The sequence below is a fragment of the Pelobates fuscus genome, chromosome 5 (assembly GCF_036172605.1).
Source record: "Pelobates fuscus isolate aPelFus1 chromosome 5, aPelFus1.pri, whole genome shotgun sequence".
In the NCBI taxonomy this organism is placed as follows: Eukaryota; Metazoa; Chordata; class Amphibia; order Anura; family Pelobatidae; genus Pelobates; species Pelobates fuscus.
In genome coordinates, this window is record NC_086321.1 from 111531492 (window position 1) to 111557487 (window position 25996).

Below are 25996 nucleotides of genomic sequence, written 5' to 3' on the forward strand. Positions count from 1 at the left end.
ACTCTATTCATTAAATAGGTTAAGGGTATGTGTGGGTGTAGTTAATTGTGGGAGGAGCTACAGTGCTATATAAGGAATGTACTCTATGTATTCAGTACTCAGACTTTGCTGTATTTTGGTGACGCTAGTCCCTCTGAGTCCCGATCGGTGATCCAATAAAGAATCTCTTCCTTCCTGAAGAAACCTGTGTCCATCTCTCTGTGCTTGGCTTCCGTCAGTTTCTCCGGTATCAGTACCAGGTGTCATATAATGCACTAGGTGTAACATACTAGCTGTCATATAATGCACTAGGTGTCATATACTAGGTGTAATATACTAGCTGTCATATAATGCGCTAGGTGTAATATACTAGGTGTCATAAAATGCACTAGGTGTCCTATAATGTACTAGGTGTAATAAACTAGGTGTCCTATAATGCACTAGATTTAATATACTAGGTGTAATATAATATACTAGGTGTAATATACTTAGGTGTCCTATAATGTACTAGGTGTAATATACTTAGGTGTCCTATAATGCACTAGGTGTAATATACTTAGGTGTCCTATAATGCACTAGGTGTAATATACTTAGGTGTCCTATAATGCACTAGGTGTAATATACTTAGGTGTCCTATAATGCACTAGGTGTAATATACTAGGTGTCTCTAAGGTGACCACTTCCTGTCACGCGGCCACAGCTCGGCCGTTACATTCGCGAATACCTTAAGCAACGCCCTCCTCGTCGGTGATTGGTCGAATTCTGCTCTCTCTCGGGCCCTCGCGCCAGACAGTTTGTTTTCCGTGTGACGTGTTTCCGTCTCCGGTAAAGCTGTCATGGCGCTGGAAACCGTTCAAAGGATGATGGACGACGAAGAATTGGAGGATGGGGAGGTCAGCGATTCCGACACCGACATGAAAGTAGGGGCCACCGGCGACAAGGCCCAGCATCAGCAGGTATGGAAATAGGATAATGGGCCAGGTCACACACAGTGACAGTTTATATAGAGAACCATTGCAGGCAGTGCTGGCCGAGCTACCAGCAGCATGATCTGCAGCTCACTGACACACAGAGGGAAACAGCCCTGTGACAGCACGAACCCTGGGTCAGCTTTACACACAGCACTAGCATCACTGCTTTACTAATGTGGGAATTGTTGGTCTTTTGTTCATTACTTTTATCTTAATACTTTTACTAATATGTTAGTGACAATATCTGAGAAACTGAAGTTATTCAGTAACCTGACTGGGTTTTATTTAAAGTAAAAAATTCCAAGGAAATTTCAAATTTAAAAGGACACTATAGTCACCAGTACAACTACAGCTTATTGAATTTGTTCTGGTGAGTAGAATCATTACCTTCAGGCTTTTTGCTGTAAACACTGTCTTTTCAGAGAAAATGCAGTGTTTACATTACAGCCTAGTGATAACTTCAATGGCCACTCCTCAGATGGCTACTAGAGGAGCTTTCTGGGGCCGTTGAGTGTCTCCACACTCTGAATGTAGACACTGAACTTTCCTCATAAAGATAGATTCATTGATTCAATTCATATTTATGAGGAGATGCTGATTGGCCAGGGCTGTGGTTTCACTTGTGCTGGCTCTGTCCTGATCTGCCTCCTTGACAAGCTCAGCCAATCCAATGCTTCCATATGGGAAAGCATTGCAATTGGCTCAGAACATCACTTCTGATGTCAGCCAAGCAGGCAGATCAGGTGCAGAGCCAGCCGCAGCAGACTGAAATAAAGGTAAGATTTTACTATATTTAGGGGAACAAGGGGGGAAGATTGTGTTTTTATAGAGTCAGGAATACGTTTGTGTTCCTTACCATATATTGTTTCTTTAGGTTCAAATAGCTCAACTGGAAACTTTCTCTAAACTGTCAACTTTAGCTACTCTGTCCTAAAACGTGAATTTACTTTGAATTCTTACTATAGTAATAACACTGTCAGAATTTTCAGTTACAATGACTATGGCTGAGTTTATTCTTTGGAGTATTAGTACTAAAATATACATGTTCTTTAGTAAGCAAATGAGAGCATGGCTTTTACAAGAATGTTAACCCCAGTATTTTGATTTTGTTCCATAATTTTAAACTTGCAAAAATAAATAAAAGTGCACTCACTGGATTTATTTTCAATTGATTGCAATCCTGCTGCCCTTTTTTATCCACAGCAGTAATAAACACAGATGTCGCACTGTGGCTATAAATATGCTGAGACATCGAGTGCAGATCCCTTATTTTAATCTCTCTCTCTCTCGTGTGTATGTATATGTATTTTTTTTTTAATTCATTATAGTAACACTAATTCAGTTTACATTTTATTTTTTCTGATTTATGTTAAACTTTTTTTTTTCTTTTTTTTTTTTTTTTACTCCTCCTTTTTCCAGAAACTTAATTACAGAAGTAACACTCATCTTCCATCCAGTATCCCATACCGTTCCATTAAGGGACTGGATTCTAGTGACGATAGCCTTTCAGATTCTGGTGACGAAGATATAGCGCCATGGAGACGAAAACGTCAGAAATCTTCTCATCCGCCTCCAGAAATTTCCAGGCCAGCTTTTCCTTTTGTTCCAGGCCAGGAGAGACAGACTGGGTCATCAGGTGCAAAACTAAACATCTGGGCTAGTGTTTTACAAGAACAGACACAAGAGGCAGTAGCATCTGAGCTTGGTATAATGGACATGGAAGGCCAAATAGACATGAGCAGGCAGTCTGAAACATATAATTATATCCTAGCAAAGAAAATGATGGAGAAGACAAACCAAGAGGAGCAATTGAAACTTGATAAAGAATTGGATGAGTACATGCATGAGGATAAGGATTCTGTACCAAAAGAGGAGAATGGTCATTTAAAGAGAAAGCGACCTTTAAAGGACAGGCTTGGGGCTCGGTTAGAAATGGATTACAAGGGGAGATATGAAATAACAGAGGCTGATCCAGAAGACAAAGTAGCAAATGAAATTGCATATAGGTTAGTAACTACATAGTTATCTATGCTGGAGGAAAATCACAAGGAATTATGGTCATTCAGCATAATGTACATTGGTACATCAATCATCAATTACTCTTGGCCTACGTCTCAATAATGGGTACATCGGCTTAGTTTTAAGTTGGGCTTTTGGTAGCTGACCCTTTGATAGACCATTCTATTTTGTGGCTTTCCTGAAGCCACTAAAGAAATAAATGTATTTCTGTATTGCATAAACAATATTTTTAAATGTCATGCATACCAGTATGTGATGGATGAAACATCTCTGAGAGATCAAACTTGGACAAATTTGGTGCACACTCACTTATGTGCACAAAATCTCTCAAAGTTTGATCTCTCAGATGTCACATACATCAACTGCTCAATACATGAATAAATGTCTTGATTCCACTAGCCTTCACTCTGAAATAGCAGAATATGGCAACAGACGCTTCTAGATATGTCTTATTTCTTATGATTACAACTGCCATTATCAGTCTTTCATAACTGTTGATTTTTATGAAAAACTCAAATGATAATGCCACTTTAAAACTAGCCCAGTGACCTGCTCTTAATTCAATCCTTAGCAAAGTAGATTATCCAAAATAACTTTAGTTTTCTCCTTCTTAGCGGAGTCAAGACTGCACTAGGATAAGGAGACCTGCTACAGTAAACCAATTATTGTGTGTGATTGCCTAGGACTTGACGAGTGTGATGTGCTTATTCCAAACAATGGAGACACACTAAAATAGCATGGGGTTGCTATCCCCAGTGTTTAAGATTCGCTTGAATAAACTGAGAACACTTAAAGTAGGAGGTTGTTGCACCATAATTTATGCAAAGAGATAAATTAGTTGTGTTGCAGCCATGCAGTGATACTCTTTACTGCAGTAGATATTGTGACTCCATTGCAGAAGGTTCTCATTAGTGCTATCACTTAGATGAGAAAAGGTGCAAAAGAAACGACTGTCACAGTGCTGACAAGATAACTTTCAGGTTTCAAGCACTGTTCGCTTAGTAACACAAACTGATATTAGACATGTTAGGTGTAACCTTTATAAAAAGGAAAATGAATACACAAATTTAAGTGAGCTGATCTTATATATGTTTAGCATTGGTTAGTTTATACAACCTAACTTGTGTAATATATTGGTGAGTTACTTCCTTTATGTAAACATAAGGGTGAAGGTTGTGCACATCAAACATCTGAAAAAATATAACTTACTCTGGGGAGGGGGAGAGAGAGGGATTATTCATATAATTGAATAGCTGTTTTAACTGTAAGCTGTTCTGCATTAAAACATGCAGATGTGACTTTAAATTGAATCTGATCAAGCAAACCTGTCCATATTATTTTATGTTTCAATAGAGAATTTGTATTCATCACTTGGGGAGAAAGAAAATATGCTCAATTTGCTTCACATCACAGATTAATGTTTCAACAGATCATGTCCAAAACCTAGGGAGCATGTACACAAATATTTTGAGTGGTGTGTTTAATTTTTCTTTGTTTTTGCTTTCTCGTCCAGACTTCAAGAGCCCAAAAAAGATCTAATACAGCGGATTGTGAAAACAGTTGGAACAAAGAAGGCTATCGAGCTTCTCATGGAGACTGCAGAGGTGGAACAGAGTGGCGGACTCTTCATTATGGTGAGAGAAACCTAAATTCAGTATGGGTAACTAGCAATATGTCTTGATTTGATAAGTCAATATTTTATTAAATAATTACTTGATAATATTTCATAAACTATGCAATATATATATAAGGGGCAGTGTAGATCACTATATTTTGGCAAGTTGCTCCAAACCTCTTTAACTTCTCAATATCTGGATTTTGGAAAGCCGCTTCCGAATTACCTTCAGCAAGTCATTAGGGTGTCATTAGCCAGACCGGAACAAGAGTTGAAAAAGTTATATGCTACATAACAAAACATGTACACATTTCTGATATTGCCCCATTGGCACCTGCTGAGATAAGGCACTGTTTGTGAATTATGGAATGCGCATTGGATTTTAAATGACTGACATGAGAATAAAGTTTGCTATTTGTTACTACTAATCCAGAAGATCTTTTTCTTTTGGAATGTATAAGAGTTCCAAGCTGGCTAATATCAATACTGTGCATGTTTTTGCACAGATTGTCACAGCTGAGAGCGCAACGCTGATGCATTTAGCCAATGAATGGCCAACTCAATCAGACTCTGGCTTCTGCACCTCTGCAGAAACCAAATGTATGCAAAACAAGCAGGAGAGGGGACCCAGCTAAAAGGGGAAAAACCTTGAAAAACTGTTTTTTCCCCAATACTGGGAAATTTACGTTGGGTTACTCGTACCATTGTAAGCACAACAGCGTTATTATGCTTGTAATAACCCTTTAACTTCATGGAGAAGTACATTATAACCCAGTGCTTAACATATTTGTTTGGAATCTAGGGGACAGCTAAAAAAGTTAGGAGCAAGTTTTTTTTCTTTTAAAACTAGCGAAGTTTAATTTGCAACGAGAAATATACAGTTCTTAAACGGACACTATAGTCACCAGAACCACTACAGCTTAATGTAGTTGTTCTAGTGCCTATAGCCTGTCCCTGAAGCCTTTTCATGGAAAATGCAGTGTTTACATTGCTGCCTAATAAAACCTCTACTGACAGTCACTCAGACAGCCATTAGAGTCCTGTGTCAGTGCTGCACAGTGTGAAGCTCCATTGTTCCCCAATCTGTCCGCTTTAGCTACCCAGGCGCCAGGGCGAATTTTCGATTTGTCGAACCCTGGCATAACTCAATAATTACAATAAACATATATTATAAAATGCATAGTGTGTGATTTATTATATAAATATTTAATTGGTTTTCATTTTATTTTTTTATATATTTGGTTGCAATTCTACCCTTTAATACTAGACTAATATTAACCCTTCTGAATCCTGTGTCAAGTGATGCTTCTATTTTATCCCTCTATCATTTTAGTTTCTGCCAGTTGCAGCTGTTAGCATATCTCTCAAACACCTCTTTTAGATGGCTATCAATCGTCTAAACAACTAGAATACCCTCTGTATATAACTGTTTGCGATCAAGATAAGCAGACTATCATTATTTAAAAACAAATGACAATCTTTCCCCTTCTCTTTGTGTACACGTTTAGTAGAGCGATGAACTGTTACAGATATTCAGTGTTTGGCATTTTAGGGTGCTGTGTGTGGGGGGGGGGAGGGGTAGGGGTGCTGTGTGTGTTTGGGGGGGTAGGGGTGCTGTGTGTGTTTGGGGGGGTAGGGGTGCTGTGTGTGTGTGTGTGTGTGTGTGTGAGTGGGGGGGGATAGGGGTGCTGTGTGTGTGGGGGGGGGGGGGGAGTTGAAGATGCATTACATTTTTATTTTTTTATTAACTTATTAAATCAGTATCCCCCCCTTCCCTTCTTCTTACCTTTGGTGAAGGGGAGGGGGGGAACACAGCCATACCTGGTGGTCCGGTGGTGGTATGCAGGACAGGAGGACAGGTCCTGCAGCTCTCCTGTCCTCCTGCGCGATGCTGTGTGGAGCGTTGCCATGGTAACGCGCGGCAACGCTCCACACAGCTCGCGGAAGGACAGGAGAGCTGATATATATATATATATATATATATATATATATATATATATATATATATTGTGTGTGTGTGTGTGTGTGAAGGATTATTCGGGGATTCCTGACAGATAACAGTGTTACAATATAACTTGCGTTTATTTTGAAAACAAAATAGTTTGGAAATAGCAAAGTGCTACTTCTACTTATTGCCCTATAACTTTCCCCAAAAAAGCTAAGAACATGTTAACATTGGGTATTTCTAAACTCAGGATAAAATTTAGAAACTATTTAGCACTGGTGTTTTTGGGCGGTTAAAATTATAGCTACTCCTCTTTTTTTCAGCTTTCTCTAAGGACGCATGAGCAACTTGTTCGAACCACTCATATTTCCACCTAATCTCTTCCTCTCTTTTCCAGTGGGTTTCTTGGATCATTGCTATATCAATCCGATTTTTCCTGAGCAATTCATATAAAAGCTTTCTTTTAAATGGTGTATTTAAACACTGTATATTCATAGAAATGCATTTCAGCGTTATATCCTGTTTAAATATTTCCTGTCCCAGTCACAGCAATTTCCACAAAAACACTACATATATGCTCTCCTATAGAACAAGGAGAACACACATTCTCACTTACATCAGAGGCGGCTAGAAGTCACTTCATAATGTAAACCTTAACATAAAAACATAACGTATTGTTAAGGGCTAAGGTCCATTAAATGACCTCCAAGCGGGAGCATAAGAAGGGTTGATCTTGGCCGGGTTATTCTTATACCATTTAAATTCTCATTATATCCATGTACCATATAGTTGGGACACAAACTATCTTTTCTTGAGCAAAGAAAGAAAACTTCAACCTATGTATTACCACGAAACTACTACCAAAATTATTGTACCCAGTCAATGTATTCCACCTTTCTGAGAAGTGTATCAAACTTATATTTCACTTGTCAAAGTGTTATTTTCATATAAACATAATTCTTTCAAAGTTTCTCCAAAACGTAACCATTCTAATCAGTTTCTAAATCTTACACTGTGCAAAAAATATTCATGTATTATTTCTCTTCTTGTGCTCCAGCTTTGTGAATTATGTTGCACTAACCAATACCTGTGAGAAAAATATAAAAAAAAAAAATACATTTCCTACTATATTGCATTCTTTCAGTCCATTATTTGTGTGAAATCTCTGTTAGTAATAATTCGTAAGTCCATTATACAATTACTCAATCGTGACAACGTGCTTCATTTAGTGTATAAGTCAGAACACTATTTATTTTAGTCAATTTAGTGGAGAGAACAAAAAACATTTCTTTGTCTCTCTTTCTCCATCTTTTATCCCTTTTTTTTTTTTTTTTTTTTTTTTTTTTCTTAATCCTCTTCAACTGTCTTTAAGTTCTTTCTTCTTTGGAATTTTTGCCATAGCCATTTGCACAACTTAATCAACTGCCCCCTTAACCCCTTCAGGGCGGAGTCAATAGTACATGTTCTGATCAAAATTAAATGTAAACAAAAACTGGAATTTGTGCTATATGTCTGTTCAACCGTAATTCACCTCTTTCATATTAAGTGCACCCACACTTATTAAATATAATTTTGTTCAGGAGAAACATGGCTTTACTTTTACATGAACTGTTCATATATGAAACATAATTTATGAATAAAATCAAAAAACTGAGAAATGTAATTTTTTTTTTAATTGTAGTTCCGCCTCACATTTTAGCTGTAAATGTCATAATATGGTTAGCTTTTACTGCAAAAAGAGCACATATTCAGCAAAGACTCACGAGTACAACAGTAGCCCCATTAACAGTTTTTACGGTGTTTTGGAAAGTTAAAGGGTCAAATATAGCACATTCCATTTTTCAGGCTTTTCACTTTGAAATTTGCTAGATTAGTAATGTTACCTTTGAGACCGTGTGGTAGCCCAGGAATGAGATTTACCCCCATGATGGCATACCATTTGCAAAAGTAGACTACCCAAGGTATTGCAAGTGGGGTATGTCCAGTCTTTTGTAGTAGCCACTTAGTCACAAACACTGGCCAAAATTAGCATTCATATTTGTTTTTGTGTGAAAAAAGCAAAAAATAATATTTGGCCAGTGTTTGTGACGAAGTGGCTACTAAAAATGACTGGACAATACCCCATTTGCAATACCTTGGGTTGTCTAGTTTTGCAAATGGTATGCCATCATGGGGGTAATTCTTATTCCTGGGCTACCATACGCTCTCAAAAGGCAACATAACCAATCCTGGCTAATTTCAATGTGGAAAATAATGAAATGCAAGCCTTATATTTGACTCTCTCTAACTTTCCATAAAAACTGTACATGGGGGGTACTGTTATACTTGGGCAACTTCACTGAACACAAAAATAAGTGTTTTAAAACAATAAACGATATTACAACAATATCGTCAGTAAAAGTGCCATTCGTGTGTGAAAAATGCAAACAAAACGTCACTTTTTCTAAAAATGTTGTTGTAATACAAGTTACCATATTGAAACACTAATGTTTGTGTTCAGCGAAGTCTCCTGAGTAAAACGGTACCCCCCATGTACAGGTTTTATGTTGTCTTGGAAAGTTACAGGGTTAAATAGAGTGCTTGCAATTCAAATTCTCTGCACTTTTTGCCTGGGTTGTCAGGCATGTCAATCAAATTTGAATTAAATCACATAATTTATGTTAAAAGATTACTTAAATATACACGTAGAATTTTAATATATATGTATTTAAAGTCTACGTGTACACTTACGTAGTTATTTACCGTATGTACGTGTATATATGTGTGTGTATATATATATATATATATATATATATATATATATATATATATATATATATATATTCCAATCCTTGCACTCATAGTAAATACAAAAAATATTCCAATCCTTGCACTCATAGTAAATACAAAAAATATTCCAATCCTTGCACTCAGTGTGTGTGTGTGTGTATGTATGTGTGTGTGTGTGTGTGTGTATATATATATATATATATATATTTACCTTACCTTGGTTTTCTTCTCCTTTTTTCACTTTTAATATTACAGCAATAACTAGTTATTCACGGTATTATCTCTGTATGAAGCTTGTAACTTTATGTTCCTTTAATTTTAAAGGCTTATATGCAGAAAATAGTAAGCCCCTTATATATATTTTCTTGTGCCACCCTTTCTTTTAATGCAGGGGAGTTTTACACCTTTACATTTTCTCCTTTGCCTTTCATGCAGGGGAAGTTTCATACAGGGGAAATTTTCACCTTTATGTTCTAAGGACCTCTGAACATCTTGTCACCGTGTCAATATAACAACCTATCCACTTTTTCATAGTTTGCAGGAATGCAGAACTGTTAGAAGGTTGTTTGATGTATACATGCTTTTAGCATTTATATTTTTCGTCCCCTGTAGTTTTATATTTAGTCTCCACACAGTATTGCCATACAGTATTGCCGATATTGTCTTCCACAGGCAGTTTACGCAAGCAGTTGCCCCTGTCTCACAGCTGCAGATTAACGAGCCTCCTTAGTCTCTCAGCTTAAACGCCACTTCCTCGTGGCATAGTCTCCAAGCCCCGCCTCCTGGTGCGTGCGTGCTTACGTCACGTTCCGCTCTTAAATATTTTAAATTCTAATCTGGTAGTATTGTTTTCTTTCTTGTTTTGTTATTCATCATATAAATCTGTTTTTATGAACACTAGGTAGTTTTTTGTTTTTTTTTTGCGGCAAAAAGATTTTTGTTGTTGTTGCTTAACAAGAAATCTATATTTTTATTTACAACTGTCGTTAAGGAACATTTTAGCCTTAAGAACACAAACCTGTCCTGATGCTATAATGCACCTGTACCTAGTTACATTTAGGCCACCTCGCCTCCCCACCCCCTCACACACACTTTTAAAACTTTTTAAAATAAATGTTTTACTCCCCTTTTACCAGCGCTTCTAATGCCTAATACGCACATGCGGAAAGCTCAGCGCACCCATCCAACGTTTTTCATAGAAAAGTATTGAATCCTATGAGCTTCCATCGTGTGACTTTTACTCTGTCAATGCAGTCGAAGCAGGGTGTTTAACCCTGCAGTGCATTGCAGTTTGTACTTTGCAGGGTTAAAACTACAGGACCACTAAAGGTGTTAAATGTATTTTGTTTATAAAATGTGTGTGTTTTATTTTATGATTTTGTAATTTACTTAGCTGGGGTGGGTGGCAGTAAGTGGGATAATTGGGAAACTTAGTGCTAGGTTAGTTAAGGGAACAAGTTTTAAGTCTGTTTTAGTTATAGTTAAAAGTTCAGTCTGAAAATGCTTAAAAGGTTTATTGCTGATGAGGCTTATACAGTTTGAGGCTGTCTCGGAGGTGTCTGAGCTAGAAACGGGCTAATTCCCCTGACGCTGATGACTTGACCCTTAATAATCTGAAATTCACACGTTTCTTATATGGCACTGAAACATCACAAATTATTGACATGCATACAATAGGGTTATTGTTGTACTCCGAAGATATACCTGAGCATAATTTGAGAGTCTGTATCGGATTTGCAGAATGTCCTGCATCCAAAACATTTTATTAAAAGAAATCTGGTTTAAGCCCTTAACCCCTTCAGGACCGGACTGTTTTTGCGATGTTTGTACGTTAAGGACCAGAGCTATTTTAACACTTTTGTGGTGTTTGTGTTTAGCTGTAATTTTCCGCTCTCTCATTTACTGTTCCCATACAAGTTATATATTGTTTTTTTCAGGACAAGAAGGGCTTTCTTTACATACCATTATTTGTATCATTTCATATCATTTACTTTAAAAAAAATAGTAAAATATGGTGAAAAAAACCCAAAAAAACGTGTTTTTTGACTTCTACTTAAAAAATATTTTACTGATCTACAAAATCGAATGAAACAAACTGCTAAATAGATTAAACATTTTGTCCTTAGTTTAAAAACACCCAATGTTTACGTGTTTTTTTGCTTTTATTTGCAAGTTATAGGGCTATAAGTAAAAGTAGGAAATTGCGGTTTCAAAATTTACATTTTTCAAATGTATCAATAGTGACATTGTAACACTGTTATGTCATAAATCTCCAAAAAACACCCCACATGTATATATTTTTCTTAAACTAGATAACCCAGGGTATTCATCTAAGAATATTTTGATACTTTCTATGCAGCCATTTTACCATAAACCTTTGTCAAACTTTGCATAGGTAGTTTATTTTTTTTATTTTTTTCACATAAATTGCAATTCAGGTATAAATTCACAGATTTTGTTAGGTGTCACTACCAAACAACACCCCAATATGTGTTCAGCAACATCTCCCGAGTACAGGGATACCCCCCATGTATAGGTGTTTTGGGTTGTTTGGGGGCTAAAAGGCCACATTTTGCAGGTGCACATATCAGTTTCCCAGCTCGGAATTTTGACATGTAGTCAACCTGCATGCATGTCCTATTTGGGACATATTTGAAGCCGGCCAATGTATTTTACCCCCATCAAACCATATATTTTTGAAAAGAAGACACCCTAGGGTATTTCACATGGTGGAATTTTTACACTTTCCATGCACTAATTCTACCACCAGGCTTTGTCAAACATTGAGTTAGTAATTTTCTTTCAGTTTTTTTCACACACATTGTACTTTAGGCATGAATTAACAGATCCTGTTACGTGTCACTGCCAAACAACACCCCAATATGTGTTCAGTAACATCTCCCGAGTACAGGGATACCCCCCATGTATAGGTGTTTTGGGTTGTTTGGGGGCTAAAAGGCCACATTTTGCAGGTGCGCATATCAGTTTCCCAGCTCGGAATTTTGACATGTAGTCAACCTGCATGCATGTCCTATTTGGGACATTTTTGAAGCCGGCCAATGTATTTTACCCCCATCAAACCATATATTTTTGAAAAGTAGACACCCTAGGGTATTTCACATGGTGGAATTTTTACACTTTCCATGCACTAATTCTACCACCAGGCTTTGTCAAACATTGAGTTAGTAATTTTTTTTCTGTTTTTTTCACACACATTGTACTTTAGGCATGAATTAACAGATCCTGTTATGTGTCACTGCCAAACAACACCCCAATATGTGTTCAGCAACATCTCCCGAGTACAGGGATACCCCCCATGTATAGGTGTTTTGGGTTGTTTGGGGGCTAAAAGGCCACATTTTGCAGGTGCGCATATCAGTTTCCCAGCTCGGAATTTTGACATGTAGTCAACCTGCATGCATGTCCTATTTGGGACATTTTTGAAGCCGGCCAATGTATTTTACCCCCATCAAACCATATATTTTTGAAAAGTAGACACCCTAGGGCAGGGGTAGGCAACCTACGGCACTAGTGCCATGCACGGCACTCGAGGTGTCTTTCCACGGCACTCAAGGCTGCTAGAGCCAAACAGGGTCTGGCCTATCAGGAGTCTCAGTGAAACTTCAGATATCTGCTAATACAAAGAGGTAGTGAAGGACAATCCTCAATTTATGCATTGCAGCACGTAGAGGTAGTGATCTCAGATCCGTTCCTGCCAGCACTTGTGAATAGGAATCCACAATGTAGTAGAGCAGCCCACAGCTGATGTTGCAGCTCCTGTCCTTGACCTGTACCTGCCCAGGCTGGTCTCCACTGGAACCCAGGGAAGCCACCCACACTGCTAGATATACACAGACCTGCAGAATAAGCCTCCCCTCATACAAATAATACGAACAGCCCACACACAAACATACACACATACACACAAACACAACATCACTAACAATCTACATACATGCACACAATCCCACATGCAGCCTCTCACATGCAAAACCCCAAACAGCCCCCATACACTACCTAACACACAATGTGACATATCCATCTACACACAATTCCACAAGCAGCCCTCATACACAGCCCACATTCATATGTATCATACACGATACCATGAACTACTAATGAACATATACAATATAATAGCTCATATAAGCACAAATACAACGATACAAAGCAATTACAGTATAAATAACACAAGCAGAATACGGCAGCACACACACCTCAATTTAAAAAAATAGGATCGGCAGGGCCGTTTGAAGGAATTTGGGGGCTCCAAGCAAAATGGACATAGTGCCCCCCTCCCCCCACACGCAAAGCCTACAGGAACCACAGCATAGCCATACAGTTTAAGTTCACCCACACTTTATATAAATAAAAAAGGTTTACAGTGCAAATACTGCTGTTGCATATAATGTGCATAAAACTTGAACATTTCCAACAATTGAAAATTCCCTGTGTTCTCATCTCCCCTTCTCCTCACCCCCTCCCTGTGTTCTCCTCACCCACCTCCCTGTGTTATCCTCATCTCCCCTTCTCCACCCCCCCTGTGTTCTCCTCATCTCCCCTTCTCCTCACCTCCCTCCCGTGTTCTCCTCATCTCCCTCCCGTGTTCTCCTCATCTCCCCTTCTCATCACCCCCCCTCCCTGTGTTCTCCTCATCTCCCCTTCTCCTCACCCCCTCCCTGTGTTCTCCTCATCTCCCCTTCTCCTCACCCCCTCCCTGTGTTCTCCTCATCTCCCCTTCTCCTCACCCCCCTGTGTTCTCCTCACCCCCCCTCCCTGTGTTCTCGTCATCTCCCCTTCTCCACACCCCCGTGTTCTCCTCAACTCCCCTTCTCCTCACCCCCCTGTGTTCTCCTCATCACCCCTTCTCCTCAACCCCCTCCCTGTGTTCTCTTCATCTCCCCTTCTCCTCACCCCCCCCCCGTGTTTTCCTCATCTCCCCTTCTCCTCACCCCCCCCCCGTGTTTTCCTCATCTCCCCTTCTCCTCACCCCCCCCCGTGTTCTCCTCATCTCCCCTTCTCCTCACCCCCCTCCCTGTGTTCTCCTCATCTCCCCTTCTCCTCACCCCCCTCCCCGTGTTCTCCTCATCTCCCCTTCTCCTCAACCCCTCCCTGTGTTCTCCTCATCTCCCCTTCTCCTCACCCCCTCCCTGTGTTCTCCTAATCTCCCCTTCTCCTCACCCCTCCTCCCTGTGTTCTCCTCATCTCCCCTTCTCCTCACCCCCTCCCTGTGTTCTCCTCATCTCCCCTTCTCCTCACCCCCTCCCTGTGTTCTCCTCATCTCCCCTTCTCCTCATCCCCCCTCCCTGTGTTCTCTTAATCTCCCCTTCTCCTCACCCCTCCTCCCTGTGTTCTCCTCATCTCCCCTTCTCCTCACCCCCTCCCTGTGTTCTCCTCATCTCCCCTTCTCCTCACCCCCTCCCTGTGTTCTCCTAATCTCCCCTTCTCCTCATCCCCCCTCCCTGTGTTCTCTTAATCTCCCCTTCTCCTCACCATCCCCCTCCCTGTGTTCTCCTAATCTCCCCTTCTCCTCACCTCCCCCCCCCTGTGTTCTCCTAATCTCCCCTTCTCCTCACCTCCCCCTCCCCGTGTTCTCCTCATCTCCTCACCCCCGTGTTCTTCTTACTCCTTCCCCCCTCCCTATGTTCTTCTTTCTGCCCCATGTTCTTCTTACTCCTCCCCCCTCCCTATGTTCATCTTACTACTTCCCCCATGTTCTTCTTACTACTTCTTACTTACTCCCCTCCCACCCTCCCTGTGTCCTTCTCATTCCCCTCCCCCTGTGTCCTTCTTATTCCCCTCCCCCGTGTCCTTTTTACTCCCCTCCCTGTGTCCTTTTTACTCCCCTCCCCCGCCTATGTTCTTCTCACCTCCCCTTCCCTGTAGCGTGGCCGAGCTCAGGGTGCACTTCCTGTCAGTCCGGCTGGGAACAGGAAACTGAATCTCCTGTACCGCGTGGTACCCGGCCGGACTGACAGGAGGAAAAGGAGCTCGGCCACGCTACAGGGAAGGGAAGGTGACGAGAGAGGCAGTGCTGCAGCCGCCTGAGGCTCTCTATAGAGCGCTCAGGTGGCTGCAGCCTTATAGGAAGCGCCGGCCCTGCTTGGGGGCCCAGGCCAGCTCAGGACCCAAAGCAATTGCTTGGTTAGCTTGCCTGGTAGCGACGAGCCTGAGGATCGGCACGCTACGGGACATCACAATCCTATATCGGCACAGTGCTGCTAAAAGGTTGCCTACCCCTGCCCTAGGGTATTTCACATGGTGGAATTTTTACACTTTCCATGCACTAATTCTACCACCAGGCTTTGTCAAACATTGAGTTAGTAAATTTTTTTCTGTTTTTTTCACACACATTGTACTTTAGGCATGAATTATCAGATCCTGTTATGTGTCACTGCCAAACAACACCCCAATATGTGTTCAGCAACATCTCCCGAGTACAGGGATACCCCCCATGTATAGGTGTTTTGGGTTGTTTGGGGGCTAAAAGGCCACATTTTGCAGGTGCACATATCAGTTTCCCAGCTCGGAATTTTGACATGTAGTCAACCTGCATGCATGTCCTATTTGGGACATTTTTGAAGCCGGCCAATGTATTTTACCCCCATCAAACCATATATTTTTGAAAAGTAGACACCCTAGGGTATTTCACATGGTGGAATTTTTACACTTTCCATGCACTAATTCTACCACCAGGCTTTGTCAAACATTGAGTTAGTAATTTTCTTTCAGTTTTTTTCACACACATTGTACTTTAGGCATGAATTAACAGATCCTGTTACGTGTCACTGCCAAACAACACCCCAATATGTGTTCAGTAACATCTCCCGAGTACAGGGATACCCCCCATGTATAGGTGTTTTGGGTTGTTTGGGGGCTAAAAGGCCACATTTTGCAGGTGCGCATATCAGTTTCCCAGCTCGGAATTTTGACATGTAGTCAACCTGCATGCATGTCCTATTTCTGACATTTTTGAAGCCGGCCAATGTATTTTACCCCCATCAAACCATATATTTTTGAAAAGAAGACACCCTAGGGTATTTCACATGGTGGAATTTTTACACTTTCCATGCACTAATTCTACCACCAGGCTTTGTCAAACATTGAGTTAGTAAATTTTTTTCTGTTTTTTTCACACACATTGTACTTTAGGCATGAATTAACAGATCCTGTTATGTGTCACTGCCAAACAACACCCCAATATGTGTTCAGTAACATCTCCCGAGTACAGGGATACCCCCCATGTATAGGTGTTTTGGGTTGTTTGGGGGCTAAAAGGCCACATTTTGCAGGTGCGCATATCAGTTTCCCAGCTCGGAATTTTGACATGTAGTCAACCTGCATGCATGTCCTATTTGGGACATTTTTGAAGCCGGCCAATGTATTTTACCCCCATCAAACCATATATTTTTGAAAAGTAGACACCCTAGGGTATTTCACATGGTGGAATTTTTACACTTTCCATGCACTAATTCTACCACCAGGCTTTGTCAAACATTGAGTTAGTACATTTTTTTCAGTTTTTTTCACACACCTTGTACTTTAGTCCTGAATTATCAGATCCTGTTATGTGTCACTGCCAAACAACACCCCAATATGTGTTCAGCAAGATCTCCTGAATACAGTGATACCACCCATGCATAGGCTTGTCGGGTTCTTTGGGGGCTAAAAGGCCACGTTTGGCAGGTGCGCTTATCAGTTTCCCAACTTGGAATTTTGACATGTAATCAACCTGCGCCCATGTCCCATTTGAGCCAATGTATTTTACCCCCATCAAACCATATATTTTTGAAAAGTAGACAACCCAGGGCATTTTAAATTGTGGTATTTTAACACTTTTCATGCACTGAATTCTACCACCAGCCTTTGTCAAACTTTTGGATAGTAATCTTTTTTTGTTTCTTTGTCACACACATTGTACTTTAGGCATGAATTAACAGATCCTGTTACGTGTCACTGCCAAACACTGCCCAATATGTTCAGCAACATCTCTTGAGTACAGTGATACCCCCCATGTATATGGTTGCCGGGTTGTTTGGGGGCCAAAAGGCAACAATCAGAACTTGTACATGTCAGTTTTTCAACTTGATATATAGGTATGCTTGGTCTATCTTCAGTTTGACATATTTTTGTACCCCCCAGTTAATGTTACCATCATGCCAATATGTATAGTATATATTTTTATAAAGTAGACATCAAATGTTATAGAGGATGGGGTGTTTTGACTTCTTTCCCCCAACCATTTTGCCCCCCAAAGAAAGTGTAGTGGTATTTTCTTTATTCTGGTTTTTATGCACACGTCATCTGGTTTTGGACAGCTGGTTATGTGTTACTGCCAGAAAACTTGTTAGGCCAAATGTGCAGGTAGCAAATGTACATTTAGCAGCAATCTTTAAACTGACTCCTGCAAATAGAATCTAAATGGAGATTTGGGGGAAGGAAACTGACTAACAAAAAAATGGCTGCTTTCCAAAGAAACAGAAAATAAAATAAAAATTCAGGAACACTTCTTACAACTGTTCTGTGTGGTACTGCTTGAAACATGTTCCTACACAGAGTCCTGGTTTCGAAGGACAATCAGGACAGTGAAAAGGGGTGTCTGTCCTTTTCCCGTTTTTAAAACAGACCCGGCAACGTTTCTGGGGGGTTTTTTTTCTAGCAGTTGGCGGTAACTTAAAAATAAAATGTCTGGACTCAGCTTGCACCGTTGTTGGAACTTGTCAATCTCCATAAATTGTTAAAGAAATTATTTTCAATTGAAATTGGAGAAAGGTGATTTTCCCTGGATTATTTTTTTTAAAAAGTAAAAATGAGTTGTGGGTTGCTATTTGCATCAGATATATAGCCACCTTTTTATACCATGCTTTGGTTTTTCGTAAAATAAGATACGGCTGCATAAGCTGATCAGCCAAATCAACACCACCCATGTACTTATTATACGCCCTGATGCAAACCGGTTTGGACTCTACTCTGCCCCGGACAGAGACGTCGGACATGCGTTCATCATGGATGGTGGTGAGCATTTGGACATCCTTCCTGTCCCTAAATTTTAGTGCAAGCACCTCAGCTTTCCGAAGTGCTTTACATTCGCCTTTTTTTAATTTTGCATCTATGAGAGATCGTGGAAAATCTTTGGAATTTTTTCTGGCAGTGCCGCAGGCCAGTGTCTGTAAAGCATAAAGTGTTTTAAATAGACGGACACTACTATAAAAATTATCCACATAAAGGTGGTAACCTTTATTAAACAAGGGGTTTAGTAGGTCCCATACAAGTTTCCCACTTGTCCCCAGGGAGTCAGGACAGTCAGGAGGGTCCAGTTGACCATCTTTCCCCTCATATACACGAAAGGCAAATGTGTATCCGCTTTCGCTCTCACACAGTTTGTACAGTTTAATGCCATACCTAGAGCGCTTTGAGGGGATGTATTGTCTGAACCCTAATCTCCCTTTGTATTTCATTAGAGATTCATCTATGGATAAATTTTGTTGGGGGGTATAAACATCCGAAAATTTGTCCTGAAAATGGTCTAGCAGTGGGCGTATTTTATAAAGCCTATCGTATTGGGGGTGATCTCTAGGGTGACAGAGGGTATTGTCACTGAAATGTAAAAATCTCAGCAGTAACTCGTATCTGGCTCTAGGCATGGTTTGGGAGAATACTGGACTCGACATTATTGGGTTGGTGCTCCAGTATGAGCGAATCGATGGCTTTTTTATAATCCCCATGAGCATTGTGAGAGCCCAGAATTTTTTAAGCTCTGGGACATCTGTGGGATGCCAGTCATGCTCCCTGGCTGTATAGCTACCTGGATTGTTGTCAATAAATTGGGTAGCATACAAGTTAGTCTGGGAAGCAATCTCCTCCCAGATGGTATCCCCTAAAAATAGTTCTACATACTGCATTGGGGAGAAGCCATCCACATTAACATTAATGCCTGCGTTGGCACTAAAAGGGGGGACGTTGGGCTCGGCTAACTGTGGAGGTACCCAGTCCTCCTCCACATTTGGCATAGCAGAGGAAGCACAGCTTCTTTCTTCAGCCGGCTCACACACAGATGACATGTCGTCTTGACTAGACATGTCAGAAAACTGACCTGGGTCAAAATCTGACGCAGTGTCAGTGGCGTCAGAGTCTGACGCCAAGAAGGCATATGCCTCCTGCAAGTTATACATACGCTGCATGTTTTACACACGACTAAAACAAATTACAAACACACAAATTTTTTTTTATACTTTTTTTTTTTTTTTTTACACTAAAACAGACTAAACAGCAATCCCTAAACTAACTCCTGTCACAAAAATCTAATGGAGATTTGGGGGAAGGAAACTGACTGACTACGACAGACTACGACAGACTACGACAGACTACGACAGACTACGACAGACTACGACAGACTACGACAGACAACGACAGACAACGACAGAACAACGACAGACAACGACAGAACAACGACAGAACAACGACAGAACAACGACAGAACAACGACAGAACAACGACAGAACACGACAGAACAACGACAGAACAACGACAGAACAACGACAGAACAACGACAGAACAACGACAGAACAACGACAGAACAACGACAGACTACGACAGACTACGACAGATATTTTTAAAACAAATTTAACCCTTTAAGGGCAAAAAAAAAAAGACAGACAGTACAAATGCACTGCTGAAACAGATCTGGCAGGGAAGGGGTTAAAATGGATTTTTAATTCACTGCTGATACTTTTTACAACTCTCTGGAACACTCTGCTGCAACAAACTATCACGATCTCTGTCTCTCTCGCCTCACAAAACGCTACAGAGGAGAGAGGGGCAGAGATCACTGTCAAAGTGAGTGTTTGTAACACCCACTTTGACAGCAGCCAATTGTGAGCGATCGCGGATCGCTCACACACCGTAATTGGCTGTTACTATCTGCCTGGGATGTCTGGCAGATAGTTACATCATTGTACGGGCAAGAGCGATCTTTGATCGCTTCCTGCAGCCCGTTTTCCGCTATGACGGTTCAGGACCGTCAGCGGTCCAAACGCACGTTTTACCGCTGACGGTCCTGAACCGTCCGCGGTCGTGAAAGGGTTAAGGACAGTCATTTGTACGCGTTCTGATCTAAACAAATATAAACAAAACCTGGAATATGCGCTACATGTCTGTTCAACCATAAATTACCTCTTTCATATTAAGTGTACCACACTTATATTTTGTTCAGGAGAAACAGGGCTTTCAGGGCTGTACTGTTATACTCGATAGACTTCACTGAACACAAATATTAGTTTCAAAACTGTAAAACGTTGACCAAAAAAGCTGCATTGGAACAATACTCTATCAGTTATGCTTTCAGTTAAAGGGACACTATAGTCACCTGAACAACTTCAGCTTAATGAGGTTGTTCAGGTGAGTGCTACAGCTACCCGGAGCCTTTTTCTTGTAAGCACTGTATTTTCTGAGAAAATGCAGTGTTTACATTGGAAGCTTGGAACACCTCTTGTTGCAGTCAATCAGACGGCCACCAGAGGGACTTCCGAGTTCAGAGGCCCTAAAAAGGCCTCTCGTCTGATGCATTCTGGGTGAATACTTCAGACGGGCTATCAGCACACAAAGCACTGTGAACGCGCTTTGTGTGCTGATAGCCTGTCAGCACTGCTGTGGGCGTGGCTTCAGCTGACAGCTGAAGCCCGAACCCACAGGGATGCTGTCTGTCTGTCCCCAATTGTGGTTGAAGGGGGGGGAGGGAGACCTACTCTCCTCCCCCCCCCCCGGCCCCCACCCCTGTGCGGCGGGTGGGGGCCCTAAAATTATCATTAAGGGGGGGGACCTATTGTCCCCCCCCGGCCCCCACCCCTGAGTCCAAAGAACTTTCCCACGCTTGTAAAATGACACAGAGCACTGTGATTGGATGGCTTGAAATCCATCCAATCACAGTGCTCTGTGTCATTTTACAAGCGTGGGAAAATTCCAAAGAACTTTCCCACGCTTGTAAAATGACAAAGAGCACTCTGATTGGCTTAAACCCACCAATCAGAGTGTTCTTAGCCTAATTGCAGGGCGGGGCAAGGCTTTATAAGCCTTCCCCCGCCCTGCGGAGCTCAGTCTGCGCGGAACCCTCCATGGGTGAACATGGATTGTTTGTTTTTTTTTTGCGGGTTTTTTTTTTTTTTTTTTTTTTTTATCGCGGCGGTTATTATGGCTTTTTATTTGGCCTTTTTTGGGGCTATAGAAAGAAGATTTTAGAAGAAAGAAAACATCATTTTTTTTTATTTATTTTTTTTACAGGTTTTTAGTTAATGGTCCCCCCTCATTATTTTTAGGGTGAGGGGGGTAGGTAGGGAGATAATTTTTATTATCTCCCCCTTTGTATATAGGGCCCCCACCCACCGCTCAGGGGTGGGGGCCGCGGGGGACAATAGGTCCCCCCCTTGTTGATAATTTTAGGGTCCCCACCCGCCGCACAGGGGGGGGAAAGTAGGTCCCCCCCCCTTATTTTTAATTTTAGGGCCCCCACCCGCCGCTCAGGGGTGTGGGCCGGGGGGGGGACAGTAGGTCCCCCCCCCCCTTATTGATAATTTTAGGGCCCCCACCAGCTGCGGTAAAGCGCTGAGGTTCTTCATAGGGCGGCTGTCAATGCCGCTCTATGAAGAACGCGATTGGTGCAGCGCGAAGCCGCGCATGCGCACCACATTGCGATGACGCTTCTCTATGAGAAGCGTCCTATTGGGCCCCGCGATTTCGGCATTTTGACGAAAAAGGGGGCGCGGCATGGCTGGGGGCGCGGCGCTGGAACGGAGGTAAGTTTTTAATATAAAACCACCTCAAAAATTATTTTAAATAAATGAAAGTACATATAAAAGCAAGAGGGAAGGCTGGGGGACCTGTCTTTCTTGCTTTTATATGGTGACTATAGAGTCCCTTTAAGGCACTTTAGTCTTAAGTTTCAAATTCACTCTGAATTCTCATTTTAGTGCATTACCCTAAGTAAGTAATTCAAATTGTATTTTATTTTTTTAAATACATTTTGCAGATTAGTGTTGATATATTTAAATACTATTATGTTTTTACAGAATGGTAGCAGGAGGCGCACCCCAGGTGGAGTGTATCTGAACTTGCTGAAAAACACACCAAGCATTACATCAGAGCAAGTGAAGGTAAAATACTGCTACAAAGCCATAGTGATTAAAGTTAATTTACACATTCATTGTTATTGTGACTGAAGCTGTTCTGGCGCATTTGTTTTTTTACATCAGCGGGTGGGGGAGGGGGGGGAGGATTCACGGGAGAGCTCTGTGTGAGACACAAGCAGGCTGCAGAACAATTTCACACTTACCATAGCAGGGGAAAAAAGCTGTGATGCCATGTAGTGCAGGTAAAGAATATTAAGGCAATGATTCTGTATGAGAATATTTTACTTCCTTTAGACATCCTCCAGCTTCCTAAAACAGGTGACTAAAAGATAGGCAAAACTAGAAAGAGGGGGCTGCATTTCATTGTTCTAATGTCAATAGCATGACTATCCTTAACCTGAGTAAGAGTGATTTCTACTTCACCAGCTTTCAGTTTGTTTTATTCTGTTTAGCACTTTCAGTCCTGAAGACCAGCAGTGTATAAAATACTTTACTTTAGTGTACTGTTTTCCTTTTTTTTTTTTTTTTTTTTTTTTTTTAGGAAATCTTTTTGGAAGAAAACCAGAAGGAATATGCAAGTAAAAAGGCAGCGCAAAAGAGAAGGAGGCATATAGTTGGGAAGAAGATGAAACAAGCTATCAAAGGTCTTAGTTTTCAGGAGCATGATGATACTTCAAGAGAAACATTTGCAAGTGATACCAATGAAGCATTGGCTTCTCTAGATGATGAACACACTGAGATGAAACCTGATACTGAAGATGTATTTGATATTGATAATACCCACGACCTTGAGACGTTCTAACAGATTTTTTGTTTTGACATGGCAAAACTGGTGGGTTTGTTTGGGTAAATTCAATAAAGAAATATTGCAGAGGATTGCTCATTAATTGTTGAACAAGGTTCATTTCTGTAATTGCTTAATACTTCTATGTTTGATTTGCCCTATGCTGCCTTCTCAATGTGTATTTTTACATACTTAAAGCACATATTTCTGTTCTCCTATAATGATGGTTTTAAAGGAGAACTGTCACTTCCTGGGATTTTCTGTATTCTTTATCCCTGTATTTAACAAATATGTATTTGTGGGCTCTGTCTGGGCTGCAAAATCTTTAATATAATTTTAAAAGAAAACTGAGCATCTCATGCAAAGTTAAAGGAACACGCTAAGCACTAAGCGCTAAATTGTGGTGTAAAGAGACTGTCCTTGCTATCTCTGCCATGTAAACACTGCCTTTTCTGCCTGTTACATTGCTTGCTAGGGACACCTCTAGTGGCTGTTAATCAGACAGACTGTAAAGGAGCTTTCTGTTCATGTTCTACAATTTTTACTGGACCAACATTTGCAGTTTTATATGCTGAAAGGCACAGCGCTGCAGACCCCAAAGCTTCTCTATGGTGAAGCATTGGATTGACGACGACCTTCATTACTGATCTCTGCCTGGGGCTAAAAGGGAACAGCTTTTCTCTTTTTTTTTTTTTTTTTCTTTTCAGGTTTAACGGTGGGATGGGGCAATAATCATCTATATAGGAAGAAAACACTAATGTTAGAAATGTTTGCATTTTTACTTTTCGAGTTTTCTTTTTAACACAAGGTATAGATTATTTTTAATGTTTTGGTCAATGGTGTAAATTCCAAAGAAGTGACTGTTCTTTTTTTCAGATCCTTCCTCCTGTAACCCAATGTTGCTAATTCAGCCAGCATCCTTTGCTACTTTTGATTAAATATATCATATGAAGAAAAAGTCTGTGTAGCTTTTTTTTTTTTTTTTTGCAGTGCTTTGTATGTTATGCCTATTTTTTTTATTCATTCTTAGAAGTTGAATGTTTCATTATTCCAATATTCAAAGTGCAAAGCGGTGCAAATGATTCTTAGAAAGATGTCTGCAGTAAAACAAATGACAACTTTTAGATTAAGTTCTTTTACATAAATTCTATGGACACTAATAGTTTAATTATTTTAATTAAATTTATTGTGGGGCAGCGCTGAATGTAAATTTATATGCTTATTAATTATATATGCTTTATTTTAATATTTGTTTTCATCAAAAGGTTTAGTAAGCAATGAGTACACCACTTGGCACTATTGTGGCTTTGTCTGCCAACAGGCAAATACTAGTCCATGATATTGTTTTTCGGTATGCACTTTCCTTGAAACACACATTTCTACTGCACATATGCAAGTATATTTCGCTTTTTGGTATTGATGGCAATAAACCTTGGAATTGCTGTTTGTGTACCAAAGATGAACATACTTGCACATCTGTGGTAATGCATTTTGGGACTTCACATGGAACTAATAGAACATTAACATAGAACAAAGTAAAACTAAAATAACTTGGTGTGTTCAGTTGTGTTTTTTTATTTTGTCGGGTTTTTTTACACCGTAAAAACACAACCCGTGGGGATATTTTCATTTTACCAGCTAACAATGTACTTATCTGCAATAATATATGCATATATTTGTCTTGATCACTTCCTGGTCATAATATTAATTTCCTTTAAAATTATACTCTAATGATCAACAAAAGTAATTTTAAAACAGCTGCTGATATTGCCTATAAAAGTTATAAATTGCTGGTTATTGTTAAATGTAAAATTGATGTTCGCGTAACTTTCTGTGGAATCATTAAAGGAAGGACAACTGTCATTACATCCCCCACCACCCCCTTCTTTTTTTTTTTTTTTAACCCCTTAAGGACCAAACTTCTGGAATAAAAGGGAATCATGACATGTCACACACGTCTTGTGTCCTTAAGGGGTTAAAGGTTCACCCAGGGCAGTCACAGCAGCTGACCAGTTAGGTTAAGCAATAATTGTTTAGATCACAGTACAATCTGCCCCCTAAAAATATATATATTTTAAATATAATAAACGTAAAAGAAATGAGATGTTTAAATTTGTCCTTTAAAGTAGAGAGCTGTCAGTAATAGAAGTACTATTACATCACTGGACCAGTGAATGGAAGTCATTGATATGTTCCATTGCTAAATTTCTTTGTTGGCTGCATATAAACTAAGATCTAGCTTAGATGTTAAATACGTTCTATAAAATATTGCATCAATGTTTGGGTTGTAATGGGCAATGCAAACTAACCCAGGACTGTAATGATTATAAGTTGAATACTTATGGTCTAATGCCTTGTTGCTACCCTTCTTGCTAGTCTTTAAGTCTCCAAACACCTCCAAGCCAGCGTCTATGCTTGTTTTCTGTTTGGGGGGGAAAAAAAAACACTGTTTAAGCTGTAAAAATAAATTGCGCTGGTATATTTCTTCCTCACACTAACCTTGCACAGTACATATACTCCATTACTACAGCTAGTTTAAATTGAAAATATCAGTTGATTAGTTTTTAGTACTTGCATGTATATTATTTTAGTCAAGCTTCATCTGTGGGTATAAGCAATTCTAAATGCACCATGATGCATATCCAAAGCTATGTTTTTAATGAATGCTTGTAGTGGGGAAAAAAGTTTATTTTTAAACCTTTTGTTTTTTTTTGGTAGGTATTTCATAAAGAAATATCCCATTTTTGTTTTAATAAAGGCAGTGCCTTAAATTTGTGTTTGATGTTTATTTCT

At 40.2% G+C, this 25996-nt stretch overlaps 1 protein-coding gene across 1 annotated transcript; it reads left to right on the forward strand.

Annotated features, from left to right (window-relative positions):
- The first annotated feature begins 743 nt into the window (after positions 1 to 743).
- On the forward strand, positions 744 to 23306 carry PHAX (phosphorylated adaptor for RNA export). The gene is made up of 5 exons (XM_063456949.1): positions 744 to 935; positions 2370 to 2956; positions 4483 to 4603; positions 22360 to 22443; positions 22961 to 23306. Exons 1-5 carry the CDS (start codon positions 816 to 818, stop codon positions 23219 to 23221), a joined length of 1173 nt encoding a protein of 390 aa, XP_063313019.1. The 5' UTR covers positions 744 to 815; the 3' UTR covers positions 23222 to 23306.
- Positions 23307 to 25996: the final 2690 nt, after the last annotated feature.

What these genes read in the sequence shown, in the direction of transcription:
- PHAX (XM_063456949.1), top strand. Translation starts at nt 816, where the DNA reads ATGGCGCTGGAAACCGTTCAAAGGATGATGGACGACGAAGAATTGGAG. An exon ending in GCAAATGAAATTGCATATAG is followed by an intron (nt 2,957 to 4,482) that starts GTTAGTAACTAC and finishes TTTCTCGTCCAG; the next exon opens with ACTTCAAGAGCCCAAAAAAG. An exon ending in GTGGCGGACTCTTCATTATG is followed by an intron (nt 4,604 to 22,359) that starts GTGAGAGAAACC and finishes ATGTTTTTACAG; the next exon opens with AATGGTAGCAGGAGGCGCAC.